Genomic DNA, 17,129 nt, shown 5'->3' with positions numbered 1-17,129 from the left:
AACATATACAAATCTCAACCAATAACTATACCCTCAACTTGCCATTGCGCTGATGCAACGGTCTCATTGAAGTTTTTAGACAAGTTTGTGCCACGATAGTCTCCCGTTACGTGCTTAGAGCTAAAATTACGTTAACAAGGGCAATTTAATTTAACTTGGGCGCCATTCAAGTCGCTCTGTTCCAAGATGGCTGTGGGGAGACGTCAGGCTGGTCGCGAGGCAATATGTACTACTTAGTACATAATCGCGCCTACAGTTTTCTTTATGGGGAAAGTGTGTGTTGTCGCCTCTAGGGCTTTGATTTGGTTGCTTTAATGGTTAAACCGTTAAAGTTAAACTAGTTAAACAAAAATGCGTGTAGCGCATGTCTTAATTTTTTTCGAAGCGAATAACATGAATTAGGTTTATATAAATTTATATTTACAATATTATGATAATGTACATAAATACTACAATATAATAAATACACATATATACAGTATATTACAAATTATACATATATATTTATACATACGTACAATTATATTTATATATTTATACATACAATTATAATATATATATTACTATTATATGTATGTACAATAGTTATAGTAATTGAAATAAAGGAATATAAGAGAAACAATTTTTTAATTATTTGTCAGCAAAATTAATTATGATATTCGCTGATTTAATACATAAATAATATAAATATAATATAAATCGATAGCCCTTGGTAAGGGCTATCCATTTTTAGGTAATTGTAATCAATATTTTCAAATCGAAAAAATTTTAAGCGCAAAATGTGTTTTTGTTGTTTTTCGATCTAAGGTTCTAATGGACGCAACCGATAAAAATAAAAAAATAGATGTTACACTTAAACTCTTTCCTTTTCTGAAAATTTAACATAAATTTCATAGAATTAGATAGCTCTTGATAAGAGCTATCGATTGATGCAAAATTTGTCAATTTTAACTGTTTAGTTTCTTCATAAATAATTATTAAAGAATTTCATGATTTTAGAAAGGGGAGGGGGTGTGTGAAAAAGACGAAACTTTGCATTGATTGTTTGATGCTTAATCTTCGTCAAAACAGGAAATCATTATAATATTTTTGTTCCTGGTGATTCCAGGAACAAGTTATTCTAAACGTTTACTTTTAAGATGCTATTTAACCCCAAAAATTACGTTTGAAAAAGTTGTTTTTGATAAACCATTATGGCGGCCATTTTTTTACCGCGCCAAGTTCAAATTTTAAAAAGTGTAAATAAGTGTAAAAATATTTAATTATAAGTACATATTTACATTTTGTTTGTGTCTAGAAAATTTCAACATTCCGTCTTGTATTAAAAATTAAGTAAGATAATTTAAACAAATTTATTTCATGGGTTCTCATTTAATTTACAATTTTAGGGATCTTATTCCACATATCCGCGTAGAAAACCACGTTTTATCGCGACTTCCGGAAAAACTCCAAGCAGACAATATTAAAAAAAAAAAAAACAATTGACTAACGCCCTGCGCGTTTGTCATTTACCCCATAAGAAAAAGTGCATCTGCAACTATGTACTACTTAGTACATATGTACTGAGACCATGTTGGGAGACGTGGTTTGCCCAGCAAACTAGCCCAGACTACCCATCTTGGAAAACAGTCTACCCGAATCGCCCATGGGTGAGTATGTTTGGCAGCGATCCGTGGGTTAATTGGTTTTTGGCGAACTGGGGTCCTTGGAGCCCTACTGATGCCATTTTTCTGGCAAAAAAGTGAAAATGGTTAAAACTCATGATCGATCATCAGGAAAAATCGGGCAAATAGTTGTAAAAGGAATGCAAAACTGGGTTTGGAACCCGGCAATGGAACTGGCTTTAATATTTCGTCACCGACGTGAAACCCCAGATAAGTTGTGGGCACCAAAACAGAAGAACCGTTACCTACTGAATCTAATTCTTAAGACAAGAAGACTTACCCGTACGGCCGTACTCTCCTGCCCCGCTGCGGCGCTGACTTCCGTCTTGCCAGCGACTTCTATCATGCTTCTATTATCTGGATTCCAGACGCTGCTTGGATTAGACAACGTTGCAAGCATTCGTCGCCATTTCTTGATGTGTTGACTGCGTTTTTGTCGTTCGTGTGTTTGTAGGAATATTAAATTGAGCAACAAATTCTGGGTTTCGTCAAGTCGAATGTGAGATTTTAAATTTATTAGTTAAGAATCACAAGTGGGTGTTGTGTGTGTCATGAACTTTTTCACAAATACAGCTCTAATATGTCACAGGGTTTGGCAGAAGTGTCAATATCTGCCCTTCTCAAGATTCAAGAATAGTTTATAGATTGAACCATTATAAAACTGAATCATCGTTTTTTCTTCTTTTGCGTATTTAGAACATGCAGAAGCTAGAAACGCCGAGTTCGGAAAAACTTACAAAGGAATGTTCCACTGTATCAAATGCTGCATCTACCCCATCCACATCTACACCCCAAAATTCTGTCAATGGTTCTACTGCCCCTGTAGGAAATAATAGTGGAAGAGGAAAACGTGGGAGTGGTCGGGGTGGCATAGGAAGAGGAGGACAATCAGGAAGAAACAATCAAGGAAATGGAAAAAATGGAAACAATGTTGGGCGTTTTCAGCGTAATGCAAATCAAGTTGGCCAAAACCATGGTGAGAAAAAATGGGAAGATAATTCTCATGGTAATGGGCATCAAAAACTGTCAGAGGTTAGTTAGATTTAAAAGTTTTAAACTTGAAGTTAACATGTGAAAACTGTTTTTCAAAATTGAAAGGATCGCCAATTACTAGAGAAACTTGCATCACTGTCCAATTCTACTGCTGATCTACCAATCAGATCCTTTACAGAAACTAAATTTTCAGGCCGCAGCCGTCTGTATGTTGGAAATCTTGGAAATGACATAGTTGAGCAAGATTTAAAGGAACATTTTTCTGCGTATGGAGAAATTGCAGAAGTCTTCCTGAACAAGGAAAAGGGCTTTGCTTTTGTCAGGCTGGCAAGTGTAAAATTTTTGTTCATTTTACGACGGTTTGAAATAATTGAAAACAAATTCACAGGATTACCGTTCGAATTCCGAAAAGGCAAAACGAGAATTGGACGGGAAGGTTTTGAAAGGTCGTACGTTGCGCGTTCGCTCTGCCCCACATAGTGCCGCAATTCGTGTGAAAAATTTGTCTCCCTTCGTAACAAATGAATTATTGGAAAAAGCTTTTTCCATATTCGGAGATGTAATTATGTGCTTTTCATTTTAGTGTACGTCATCAATTTTGGCATGTTTGAATTACAGATCGAAAGAGCTATAGTAGTTGCCAATGAGCGTGGACAATCAACGAATGAAGGTGTTGTTGAATTTGTGCGCAAACCAGGAGCCCAGGCTGCAATTCGGCGATGCACCGATGGCTGTTTTTTCCTAACTTCGTCATTACGTCCCGTTGTAGTGGAACCAATGGAACAACTAGACGATGAAGATGGATTTTCAGAACGTGCATTTGCAAAAAAAACACCGGAGTTCACTAAAGAACGCGAAGTATTATAAATTAATGTATTCTTTTTAATTTCGATATTTAACAAAACGATTTCTTGACATTTATAGACGGGACCAAGATTTGCCGAGCCTAATAGCTTCCAGTTTACATACGGTCAGCGTTGGAAGCAATTGCTTGAGCTTTACAAGCAAAAGATGGATGCAGTTGAACGGGAATTGAAAATAGAAGAAGATAAGCTAGTGTCCCAGATGGAATATGCTCGATATGAACATGAAACCGAACTGCTTCGTGAACGTAAGCATTGGTTATTTTCTTTTATCAATAACACAACAACTCACAGCACTATCAAATCATTTGTAGAACTTAGGCTACGTGAGCAGGATCGCGAGAGACAAAAACGCGACTGGGAATTGAAAGAGCGCCAACACGAAGAATCCAGGTTACGAGAGGAGGAAACTCTTCGTCGGCAACAGGATGAAATGCAGCACCGATTGCGCCAGCAGGAAGAGGAAATGCGTCGGCGTCAACAAGAAAACAATATGTTCATGCAAGAGCAAAACACAGAGGGAAATCCCCCAGATTTTCGTCGACCTCTCCAGCCTCCCGCATTTGATCGCCCTATGATGGGTGCTAATGGACCTCACAATCTTATGGATCTGCAAATGGTATGTCAATACTTTTCAATTTTTACTATGCCGACAGGCCGTTCGAAATTCAGTTTTTATGTAATACTTTCGATCAGCCACAAAAATCGCCTCTTTTCTGTTCGGGTCAAGGTTTATTTGACGAAACTGTGAAATAGGGAGTGAACCAACTAAGCTTAGGGTTTTATTGAAAAGCCTTTTTGATAAGACTTCCATTGTTTTGTAGGCCTCTATTGCAATCTAGACCAGAGCTCTAATTTATGACAGCAGAGTTTACCTAGATAGAGAGAACGCTACAGAGAACGCTACTATTTGTTTGAAATTGGAAGGGTAATGGCCAGTCTGTACCATTGAATCTCCGAGAATTTTCTTCGGAAGATTTGTCTTGAAATTGAAATCCAACCCGGTACCCTATGCGGTCAAGGGTATTATGCGCGTCGTTTTATTATGGCTGCTAGTGTAGGGAATCACACTCAGTGAAAGAACAGCCATTATTTTGACGAAGCGACTTGGTATTCTTAGAAGTCTTCCTCTTGTTTTCTCGATGACTGATTCGTTGTCAAATGTAAATGTTTGTTTTCTACCACTCGTAACCTTTGATTCTTATTGGGAGGGAGTGGAGGAACACAGCTGTGTGGCTGACAATTTGTTTTATCTTAAGACTTATGGGGACGTCCCTATATTGTTATCTAATTAAGGAAAATAAGCCGTTCCACAACTCATTTGAGCAGCGGCCTTTGGAGCCGCCTCCGATGTTTAACAACATGCCCATTGGGGGTCGTATGGATGGTCCTAACAGCAACATGGGAAACATGCCACAGCGCGGCCCACCACACGGAGTGCTCTCTACTCCGCGTTGGGGCCGCCCCAACGAGCGCGAGCGCGAGGATTTCCTGGCCAAGCGTCGCCGTTTTTGAGAGTTTGGTTAAACGATACTCTCCTGACTTACTTTCAGCCTATTCTTGAAAGGCATCAAAACAAATCTCGTGCAAATCTTAAAAAAAAAGAAAAAGACAAAAAAAAATTTCGAAAACAAACATTTTAAAAAAATCATTATGTTCCTTTTTCTTTATTTTTTTTACGACATTAAACCTCTGCTTGAATTAGTTCCGTTTCTCAGGTTAAATCTGAGACAAGCTGTTGTCTTTTTCTTTTCTTTTTTTTTCTTTCTATCTCTCTTTCTCTTCCTCGTTTTCCCTCCTTTTTTTTATTATTATTGCCTTTTTTGTAAGTCGTTCGACTCTTGGTGTTTTGATTTCTTAATTGTCCTCACTTATATCTGCCATCCCAACCAATCCAAACTAATTTTTAAAACATGACTTTGATTGGTTTTGTTGGTAAAATGTGTACTACACACAAAATCGATGACCTGTAGAAGATCATCTTTCTTGTGTGCCTCTTCTTTCAAAAATATAAAAAAAAAAGAAAAAAAATCTCCTTAACGAAACAAATTTCCATGCCAGTGGCGCAAAGATTTTATACGAGGGATTGGCAATTCAAAGAAGAAAGTAACGAGACGTAAAACGTTTCCGCTCCTGTGATGATTCGACATCAAACGTACGAGATTAAACAACTTCTCATTGATATTCCAAACATCTTGAAACAGTTCCTAACTTCATGGTTTTATGCAGTAGACATTTTTCTGTGACGAATGTCTATGCGCGCGCAGATCGTTCCTTGTAGCAAATATCAGAAGCCCTTCTCAACGGAAAATGTGTTTGCAAGTGGCTAAGCTGCTTTAAAAAAATTGTATGCCCTGCCCGCACTTTGGCTTGGACCAGATAACGCCACTCTTTGATTTTACGTAGGAAACCCTGATCACACCATAGAATTTAAAGCTTAAAAGTGAAGAGAAACACTCAATGCTCATGTCTTCGTCAAACGAGTTTAGTTACGCATCAGCTTGCAAATGAACTGTATCCTATTGGATTCATATTAGAGGTTCTTTAAAATTACTTCTAACCTGTTTATCGATCTCCGTATTTGTTTTTTCCCCTCCCACTTCATACTCATCTTTCGGTCTGCGTGTATTTTTCTGTTTACTTCACACCCCTGAATTTTTGGTTTGGCATAGCTGTATCCATTTATTGGCCTTGGAGGGAAAGACTTTAAGGGTTTATCATAGCACTTGATGTGTGCTAGGGAAAAACGTTTGACCTATTTAACGCCACTTTCCAAAACTTTTCAGAAAGCTGGTCGGTCGATTGATTCCTAGAAATTCGAGGCATGTACAAATGCCATCTTTGCCGCACATAAAAAAAATCCAATTGATGACATTAATTCTCAAGAGATTGGCATTTTCAAAACTGAAAGATTTTTTACGAACAGTTGCCGTTACTCATGTTGAACGTTGAAGTTTTCTGCAAAGTAATAGGCAGTGTTTGCTTATCAAATAGGGGGGTTGTATGCTGAACATTAGCAGTCATTCTTTGGAACGAAACTGGATTCTTTCAGATTGCTGGGGTCTTTTTATCGTTCCTTGTATTGTTTAAAAAAAAAAAGAACTTTACGAAGGTTCTCCAGTACCAAATTTCATGTACGTACAGGACGAACTCGAATGTCAGCAATTCATTCGCATTATCTTGTCCGGAGACATGAATCCTAAAAACAAGAAGAAAATGGGAAAACTTCAGACCATTATTAGTATTCTTGTGGACAAAATAAGCAATTAGTAATGGAGACATACTCGTAAAATCACCGAGAATAAAAATATCATTGTCCCCTTACTCCCACCACAAAAATGGTGGGACGGGGAAGGAGTTTCGCTCAACGAACAATTAAAAACATAATGTATTTTTCGTGCTTGATTCTCTTTTTGAACTCAATTGAGAAAAATACTTGGATCAGGTTCGCGCAGCAGAATTCACAAAACAATGCATAGTCATCCTGCAGTTCTCCCTGCTTTTTTGTATATCTAACAAAAATCTTACAAATCTTGTTTTGTCGGTGGAACTTTTCTAAAATTGCATTTTCAGACAGTATCTGACGTGGAATCTATTTACCTGTAAAATGGTAATTCTCTACGACGCCGTTATTGCGTGGAATCTGCACGAGCCGTGTAAGTTGGGGTGTTTTGATGAGGTAGAGGACTTCTGTACATGCATTTAAAAAATATTTGTAGAGAGTAAAATAGTTTTAGGATTGAGTCTGCCATTGCTCTCTGATTCGTGCCTTTAAAGTACCAAAGCAAAATATAAGTTGAAATAAGTAGTAACTATTGCTGGGTTGGCAACTCGAGCCCTAAGTGTACGGGGTCCACAGTGTGGTCCTAATGTTAATATTCTAGCTCAAATTCAAAATAATTAAGAAATCTGGTAGGAAACTTGAAAAACTGCTTGCGTTTAACCGAAGTGAAAATTCCGGATTTTTGTGTTAAACAACTAATTTTCTTTGTATTATGTGAACATTCATATAAATTAGAACAATAGTAATAAATAGTAATAATATCTTGATTTGGAAAATACGAAATTCGTCGACTCATTATAGTTTGGTAATAGTTCCCTTGACTGATAGCTAGTTTGCATCACTCAATTTTAAAGTCATTGAAAGTAAACTTAGCTTAAAATATTCATTTGCGTCCTGACAACAGACACCAACTAAATAATAGTGATCTAGGAAAATTAATTGTTTTTATTTGACGCAAAATGTCTCACATCAGTCGTATGAATCAAGTGGTCCAACCCATAGGCTATCAATTTCACGTCATCAATAAAACAATTTTAGGCGTTGTTAGCAAGGTTGTAACAGTATCAGGTTGATACATTTATCAAATTGCATTGGGCTTCTTTCAAGAGATTAAAAAAGATGAAATATTGCCTTCTGGGAAACAGCGTCATTGCCACTGGCATGTTAGGAGTGCCAAACTGTTGACGTGGAATATTTTCTAGAAACTTTGATTGGCACGTAGTTCATTTTATCCTGTGGACTTGTAAATTAAGAGTTCTCACGAAGTAGGCGAGCAATCTCCATAGTAGTGTGTTTTTAGTAGGGGTTTTCGAGAGCGTCCGTGTTAGAACATTTGTCACGAATTCGGCTTAAGATTCCAAAGATAGGTTTTCATTTTTACTTATAATTCAAAAGTTTGTCGATAAGGAAAAAACCCAAAATAACGGGAAATTCTCAAACTCGTTTAAGCGTATTTAGCCTAAACGATTTTCAAATGTTCTCAACTTGAGATATAGAAAATAATTAAGTAGTTATTGAAAAAAATATCAGTATTCGTTTTTCCACAACTGATAGCAACATTTGTATTCGAAACTTTGTTTCATTGAAAAAAAAAACAAACAAAAACAAAAAAACAATCGAACGTTGTTAACATCTATGTGTGATGCAAATAGATCACTGTGTTGGAACACCTTTTTCCTAGTAAAAAGTAAGAAAATTATTTTATGAACGAGAAGATGGAAATTTGAAAAAGTTTTAACGCAATTTCCACTTTTACGCTACGGTGAATTTTTTAATTTCATTTAAAAAGCGCCTCTATTACTCATGATCTTCAGGCATAAAGTGTTTGTGGGAAAAGCGTGCTTTCAGTTTTTAGTTCAATGGCCTCGTCATGGTGGCAACAAACATGGGATGTGCTTCTTCATTTTCATAACTAACTTCGAATCAGCTTACAACTGCTGAAATCACATGAAATTTAGTAGCTAAAATCACCAGCATTCCACATTTTAATTCATGGAAAACACAATTTTTAAAATTGTTTCGTGCCCCACTTTTCCTCTACGATGTTTGAATCGATTCCCCATCCACGGGTAAGTATAAAACACTTATATTGACTAACATTATTTTCCGTCTGATTATTAGAAAACGTTATTCGGTTAGACCATTGGCTCAATGTAACAGGAGAGGGCACGCTGACATCTCAGCAAACTGTATCCGATTCTTGACGGGGAAAACCTGAAAAAAGCAGAGCCACCATTTCATTATCAATACATGAAACATCGGTTGCCTTTCCCGGTTCTAGACTAGATTTTGGAGCAATGTACGTAATTGTGCACATTACACCAAATCTTTTGACAGGAAAGATTTAGACGCCTGTTCACGCGGCAAAGTTCTTTAGTCTATCACAACCATTTGGTTGTGAGACATACTGGATGCGTCATTTAATGAATTTTGTGTTATTTTTGATTTTGGTCTGTTTGTGGAAGCCAAAATCTGTGGAAGCCGTTACGAAAATCTTTTCTGCACGCCCTGCTCCGGAATTGTGTGCATCACCTTCTTCAGCTTTTATCAACGCATCGTGTTGTGCAAATGGCCAAATCTTGTGTCATCAGTTCATCAGCAAAGGAACTTAGTCGGGTCGTTTTTTGACATTTGGTAATCTTTTCGCATTATCGGGCATATAAAAAACAACTCCCACAACACATGAAGGTATATGATCTCTCACATACGGCGATCCGCAAAGATTTCAAAAATGTTGCTGTATTTGCACCCGAGATTATAGTGATTTGAAAATGTTGAAAACGTTAGAATTCAAAAGTTATTATAATTTTTTTTTCCTTTTCTTTTACCTATTTGTCTTTTTTTCTTTGCTTCCTACAAATCAGAGATCAGCCGGGAAGTTGGCTGGAATTTGTCTTTAAAGTTTGCTGTCATCTTTGTTGTTTTATCTTAAAAAATTTAGCAGAAGCGGAAGTTCTAACAGCCTACGTCTGCTGAACGACAAACACATTATTTTAATACCTCGCTTAACACATCACTACCTAAATGTTTTTTGTTATGCCATATAGAAATAGATACGCTTACAGATAGGTTAAGTTAGCTAGTATACCTTTATGGCACTTTTTTCGTTACCGTACAACTTGTTTTTGAAGTAGTCAACAGAATCGTGGAACCGTTAACAAAAACTACTTATTGTTGCCACCCCGTTCTGGCTAATATGGAATCATATCTGAAGGTACGAAATGTAAAATTGCGCTATTTGCGGCAATGACTTGTGGCATACAATCTTGTTTTTAAGTTAAAATTTTGATACAATAAAGAAAAATGCTTCTGCTCCTAAATTAGACCGTTCGACCAGTATTTACTCTCATGTCATGATAACAAAACATTATTTTTACGTTTCTGTGATTAAATAGTGATAATCACCAGCTAATATTCTCCTTCGTGAACGATCGACGCAACACAGTTCAGCTCACGATTTCAACTTTTTAAACCATGCAAAATGTTGTATCATCATTCATGTTTTTATCGAAACGGTGGGTTATCTGGTGCTACTTAAAAACAGTTATTCTGTTAAAATCGTGGTGGTTAAACAGCGAAGTAAAATAATGGTAGACATATGCAAAAGCTGTAACGTTAGATTACCAGGAAAAGTGCCCACACGAAGAAGATAGGTCTATACACGTCTCCGAACGTACTAAGAAACCGAGGTATTTTCCGGTGTCATCTAGAATTGCACAATTTCGGACTCGCTGTAAACCTAGACTCCAAATGATTCCGTAATTGACCCTGGTTGATTTACTGTTCAATCATTCTGAATAGAATGCATGGACAAGCAAATGCGACGCCCAGGAGCAAAGAACATCGCAGTTATTAACGAAATCTATACATTAATTAATGAAATATTGATTTTCAAACGTAAAACAGGCCATCCAAGCTAAGCAACATAAGTCAGCTTTGGAAAGAACCGCACAGGAACAGAAATACTGTCCTATTTGTGCACCACCTGACATAAAATCATAACGTAATAAGTACGGAAAGACAGAACTTACTTAACAGTTCATGTTTGAAGGGCGAAGTGCAACGACACAATAACGTTGGGGACGTTCCGATGTGGTGGTGCGGCATTCACCAAACATTAGAAATCCCTCGCCAATTTTTGGCGCTTTTAACTGGGATTCTACGGCGCTACGTCACACAAACTTTAAATTTTTGTTTTTTGTTTTTAGCTGAACGGCTGATTACTTTTGAATGAAATAAAAATCCGTGGATTTGAACCAAATTCCGGGTGTTAGCGACGTACCTCCAATCCCGAACATAGACGATCTCGGAACGGTTTCCAAAATTTTATTTTCATTCTTTTTTTTTTATTGTTCTGTATTTACGCTAATGCGAAACAATCTTTTTGTGTGTTTAAATCACTTTTTTTATTTTTGAAGGTATTTCTTAATATTTTTTTTACATGAAATGCGCCAATTTCTTTGCTTCAAATTTGTACATTTTTGGCTGCATCAACCGATTTTCCGGAAAAACTCTTATGTTTGGGATCGCATGCATTTCGGTGATATCCTTTAAGCGATCGTGTTTTTTGTAATTGTCTTTGAATCGACCGTTTAAAGTTCCAAAACGTACGTATTTCCATTCCCAGTTTTACGTATTTTCTACGTTCTACTTTATATAGGAAATTTTCTTTTGTAGAAATAATTTTTAAACACGAGATTCTTTTTTTTATATTTTGTTGATCGTGTTGGCCTTTTCTTGCACACGATTGAGATTACTAAATTAACATGGATCTGTAGGCTTTAGTACGCCTCATTCAACTCATGCTATTGAAGCACGGAAACTATGGCAACAGCAGCAAACTGGATACTTCTCGCATTTTTTTTAATAGCCTCAACCTCAAGACTTTAAATTCCTAAGCGACCTTTACCTTTAGTTTTCTATGTGTTACTCCATTAGCAACATCTCTCGGCCATGAAAGCTTACACAAAAACTTTAAATTAGAGTTTGATTAACTACTACTCCTTTATTTCAGGGCTAACCGATGAAATATAAAGTCCAGTATGTTATCATCCGTCCTTAACAGAAACAAGGAAACTTCTGTCCCTTTGTATATGTGTGTATTACAATCCCTGTATCCCCCCGGTCAACAAGTAGAAACGGAGACAGTGAGCGGCACGACGGGCGTAAAAAACGAATTTTGGCGAGCATATATAAAAGAAGATTGTTATTAAAACAAAAGCAATTTGACGGGCAGATGTAAGGCATCGGTTAACGTATAAAGACAATGAGTAGGTCGACTGATAGAGATAGTCAGCGAATCCGCAGCCAAATAAACTAAGAGGTCGACAGGCTGGCACAGCTGCGTTTTTACGGGGTGAGACGGGAGGGTCGACGGGCAGGGAAAACGTGCTGTTTGGCAATCTGAAACAGTGATCAGGAGGACGGAATGCAAAGGTAAACGGGCAAAAACAGGAGAAAATTAACGGGCAGAAATAGCAAAACGTCGAACGTGAAACTCCACTACCTGAAGAATCTGTAAGAGAAGGATGTATATATAATTTACACGAGAAAGTTTGGCTCGTCGAAGTAGACGTGTCTGTCTTCGAACATTGGGTTGCCATCGGCTAGTTAACCCGACAATTCTGTTTTCACTCGCCAAAATAAGACAAATAGAATGCGCCTTCTGTGTCTTTTTTATTCTTTTTTGAAAAAAATTTTAGAGGGAAATTTTCGTTGAGTGATTGGTCTTAAGCTATGTTCAGACTACACCTCTTTTCGCTTCTTCAACATACCCTTTTCTTTGTTAAAACAAGTGTTCGTTTGGCTGTGGTTTGATTTTGCATCAAACATATGTATTACATACTAGGTATTGCATTATTTGTGAACACTTTAATGTTCTAAAAAAACTTCCTGGAGGGTAAACACGTAATTTGTAAAGCGCTCCAAAAGCCTATAGTACAATCGACGTTTTACGATTAGTGTAATAGACGAAACAGTAGTTAATTAAAAAACCCAAACCCCTATTCTTGTATCTCTCGTGACTGTTTCTTTCGTTTCCCTTTCTTCGTGTTTGTGAAACACGTCATTCCTTGCCACATATAACTCTAGCTATATGAGGCGAACTGCCCCTCGGGCGAATACTTTATTAACAAAGTTCAGCCATGAAAACCGATGCAAAGCATAGAGTATAGAATATAATGCATGCAAAGCAATTATTTCTTTTGCTGCGATGCGGTCTTTTTTCATTGCCTCTAATAGTGCTCGGCTGCGGTCTTCATGAATTCGGGAACATCGTACTCCATCCATCAAATATGGGCGATACACGGTGCAGAAAATTATTTTGTCAATATTAGAAAACATTATTATCATTTTATAAAATTGCATTCAATTGGAGCCAAATCAAAAACGCAGAAAAAAATGGTTGTTTTTTTTTTTCAAGGAGTTCTCTTTGTGTGCCAACATGAGTTTCATGGAGAAGACCATGAGTTCACATCGCTTTCTTATTGATCACTTGACCGATAAGAAATCTATGTGTATAAGTAAGTACTACTCTACGCGTCTAAGTAAATCTATGTATAAGAATCGCGTGACTAACATCACATGATTTTTGTCGATGATTTTGTTTTTTAATCACAGAATAATTCTCGGTTTCAAGCGTCGGGTTGAACACTTGAACCTTTATCATGTTACTTGAATTGTGCGGTTTTGGTATGTTTGCTCGATGAAAATAGCACCAAAGGAACTAAACTGAGCATTGAAAAGCCTTTTGAGTTTTTGTTTAATGCTTCGAGCACACACTCACGTGCAAATATAATATAACAGGTACAGTACTCATTGTAGGTATTTCTCACCAAATATTTGACAGTGACTGAAATACGAAATAGGGTGTCGTGCGAGTGCTAGGGTAATTATGCTCTAAAAATAGGAAGCGTAAATTACATCACTTGTTGCAAAAGGAGATATTCTACTGTCATACATTATGTATTTTTTGGTGTTATTTTTGTTTATGGGATTTTGAACCATAGACCACGAACGGGTGGGATGTCGCAAAATGAGCCGAAGTCGAATATCTCACTTGTTCCGAGAAGGAACAGTTTACACGACCGTTGTATAGAGCTTCGTACCTCCGTGTAGCTTAATACCTCATTCTGTCCTTCTACTCCAATTTTCCCTTGAAACCGTAACAGCCGCATTTTTAAAAATCGCGTCGGGGCAATCGGGATATCCCATGATTTTTGCCCCGCCATGATTGATAAAGTATTCCACCGATTGCGCCCCAATGGTTTTTCGTGGCGATTACCCCGATTAGAGCCAGTTAAAGCCGATACCAATACTGGCTCGATGCTGAAAAAAAAAAGATTATTTGTTATGTGTCATACTGGTATTTAGAAAAGAATACGGCTCGCGCCAGTAGCTTCCGGTAGTATATTTTGATGATATATTTCTAATATTCGCCATTAATTTACACATTTTTGAAAAAAAAAACTGTAAGTAACCTGATTAACAAGCATTTGAATAACATAAAAAAAACGCAACGGATGACAGTTTATTATTATCCCTGATTTTTATCTAGGAACTTTTAATTAACACATAAAGATGAGTCAACGACGCCACCATAAACTAGGTATAGGCAAATTCTACGTGTTAATGCGCATATTTCTGTGCCAAGAAGAACAGAACCCTATACCCCTTCCATGAAAAGGAATTAAGTGGTATAGACCCATTTACCTGCTAAAGGAATTTTGATGAATGGCTGTATATATAATCTATACAGCAAACCACGCTCGTAGAATCGAAATGCCAATACAAAAAGATTTATCCATACCACAGAAAATCCCACCTTTTGGCAATAAATCAAGTCCATATGATTCTATTTAGAGCGGAGTCCTGAGATTTATCAGAAAGAAAAAATAAAAGAGATGCTACCTGCGACACAAAAAAAAATTACTTACAATTAAAGAACATAGCCAAAAGTTAGATATCATACATCTGTGGCATAGTTCATAGTTTGTTCCCTTTGCGTTACGATTCAAGCTGTAAGCTTGAAAAACGTCGTCAAACCCTTTAATTTGAAATGTAGCTCCACCTTAGTTCAAACAATGCATCTCTTTCCGTGATTTTTAAAAAATCATTTAATTAATTAGAAATCCAATACTTAATTGTAATTTTACTTGAAAACACGAAAGTACGAAAGCGGCGCAGTTTCCTCCACATGATTGTGATAAAAAAAAAAATAATAAAAAAAAGCCTATAGGAAATCGCAAAAACAAAATCAGAAAAAAATTTTCTTTGAAACTTGCATCAGGCATAGTCCACGTAGTAATTTACTAAGGCACAAAGTTTTAAAGAAAAATAACATATCGGTTTTCAGAACAATTCGCTATTTGTCTACATTTTTAACTCATAAGTCATTTTATTCTGTCAAATCTTATCTTTGACTGGAATAAACAAAAAAAATAAAGCAAGATCCATATCGACTTTTCCGGACCGGATAGTCATTTTCTCCATTTGCAGTCTTCTGATCTACTTTAGTTAATTTGTTTTACTTAAGCTCCAGCGCATAAAAGAATTATTAGCTTTCCCGCACAATTAGTATTTCTTAATTTCTTATTAATTAATAAGTGCGAAACGACCAGTGTAAAACGTTTCTGTTAAAAAAACAAATGTTTCTTTTGAAGTATTGGATTTTTTATTTGTTTTTTGTTTTTTTGGACTATGAACAGCCAAAGTAGGCCTACCACCCAAATGGTGGGTGGTATTTTGTGGAAAAATTTTTCGTACTTTTATTTATCCTTATACGGTGACTGATATTTTGAGCAGTTTTATCCTACTGCATTGTCCGCCATCTGTGGAGGTAATGTACTTTTGAAAACTGTTTTTCCTGTCTGAAACACTATAATAGTAGCAAATGGTAAAAGGTAGGGGAAATAAATAGGGTCTAGACCCTTGAGAACCAAATACCAAGGAAAAATATTCCAACAAACCAGGAATAAAGTAGTCGCAATGCTATAAAAATTCAAAAAAGTCTTTACACATGAGAGCAACTTCTTTTCCTTTGTGAACTTTTCCTTTTTTTTTTTTGTAAAACTTTCAGATGATCAAAAGGACAAAAAACACAAAAATCTGTAAATGGTGTGATCTTTTGGTGCAAAGGGAACCATAAGAGCGGTCCTGGTCGAGTCTGAACAACTGGATCAAAATGGATTTCCTTTTCACCTCACTCCAACGGTGATTATCGCACGCTAATTACGGAATCAAAGATATAGAAGACAGTGGAGCTGATTCTTGACGCCATGGATGTTGCCAACCAACTGCTGTTCTTGAAAGTTGGCTGGATTTTCGACAATATGTTAGCCAAGAATATATTATTTTATTGAAAAACTTCTTACTTTTTCACGATCAAAATAACAATTGCTTTTTCTTTAGGACCGGCGCTAAGGAAATTGCTCAAGTTGGATAACTGATCCTGCTACGCAATTACCCCTCAGTGCTCTTTCTGGTAAGACATTGAGCAATAATGAGAAATGGGTACGCGTTCTCCACTTGTTCTATTTTTTATGATTATTGAATTTGTGTTTAGATAAAAAAAAACTATTCGCTGGATGGGAAGAATTCTAATGAAAGATACTATATCTTTAAACACGTGAACAAAGTACCAAGCCCCGTTTTCGGAGCCAGATTTATTTCCCACTTTAATGTTGGGGCAACGCTGCAAATAATATCAACTGTTTTCCGAGATTTCAAATATAAATTTTTATGCGATAAATAATTTTTTTAACCATTTACTCTCATAACTATTTTACTTTACTATATAGTTTTATCGGGTATTTGTTCTAAACAGTATACCGAGCATTATCTAATTTGTTATCTAGTTAAGAGGAAAAATGGGAATTATTGTTTAAGGAGGGCTAGGAGAAAAGTAATGTAATCAGTTTATAGACAAATGAACAAGGAATGATTCAATACCTTTTATCGTAATTTCCTCCATCGTTTAATGGGGGAAAAGTTGTCTGGGCAAAAACTAGGAATGCACCGTAAAAAAACTTTTTGGGATAACTTGAAAACCTTTAGAATCTAGAACCTCATATTTTTCCTAAAAAACAAATAACCCTAATTGCTATAATCTCAAATTTTTTAAACTAAATCCCTGTCATACTTCGAGTGGTAGAATATTTTTTTTCAATTGTCTAGCGTTCCAATTACAGCCACCGTCCTCTATCATTTCTTGGGCAATTTCAAATTAATAGGGTAAGCTATTTTTTATAGATCTTTAACTTTCGCCATTGTTAGGTATTACGAGTACCTAGGTGTTGGTAAAAAAATGTTAACGATAATAATAAAAAA

At 36.4% G+C, this 17,129-nt stretch overlaps 1 protein-coding gene across 6 annotated transcripts; it reads left to right on the top strand.

The window, feature by feature from the left end:
• The first annotated feature begins 2,028 nt into the window (after positions 1–2,028).
• LOC130694859 (hrp65 protein-like) lies at positions 2,029–16,554 on the top strand. 6 transcript variants are annotated; one of them, XR_009422049.1, is made up of 10 exons: positions 2,029–2,163; positions 2,361–2,696; positions 2,763–2,984; positions 3,046–3,216; positions 3,276–3,515; positions 3,582–3,768; positions 3,835–4,139; positions 15,880–16,013; positions 16,212–16,284; positions 16,366–16,554. XR_009422049.1 is itself a non-coding variant. In XM_057517978.1 (8 exons), the coding sequence occupies exons 2-8, from the start codon at positions 2,364–2,366 to the stop codon at positions 15,946–15,948; spliced, it is 1,527 nt and encodes a 508-aa protein (XP_057373961.1). In that variant the 5' UTR covers positions 2,029–2,163; positions 2,361–2,363; the 3' UTR covers positions 15,949–16,288. The 6 variants fall into 6 exon arrangements, 2 of the variants coding, with proteins under 2 accessions (XP_057373961.1, XP_057373951.1); XR_009002178.2 differs by having other exon boundaries at positions 15,880–16,134; XR_009002180.2 differs by having other exon boundaries at positions 16,212–16,554.
• Positions 16,555–17,129: the final 575 nt, after the last annotated feature.

Source organism: Daphnia carinata, chromosome 1, assembly GCF_022539665.2.
Source record: "Daphnia carinata strain CSIRO-1 chromosome 1, CSIRO_AGI_Dcar_HiC_V3, whole genome shotgun sequence".
Classification (NCBI taxonomy): Eukaryota; Metazoa; Arthropoda; class Branchiopoda; order Diplostraca; family Daphniidae; genus Daphnia; species Daphnia carinata.
This window is presented reverse-complemented; position numbering and strand designations above follow the sequence as displayed.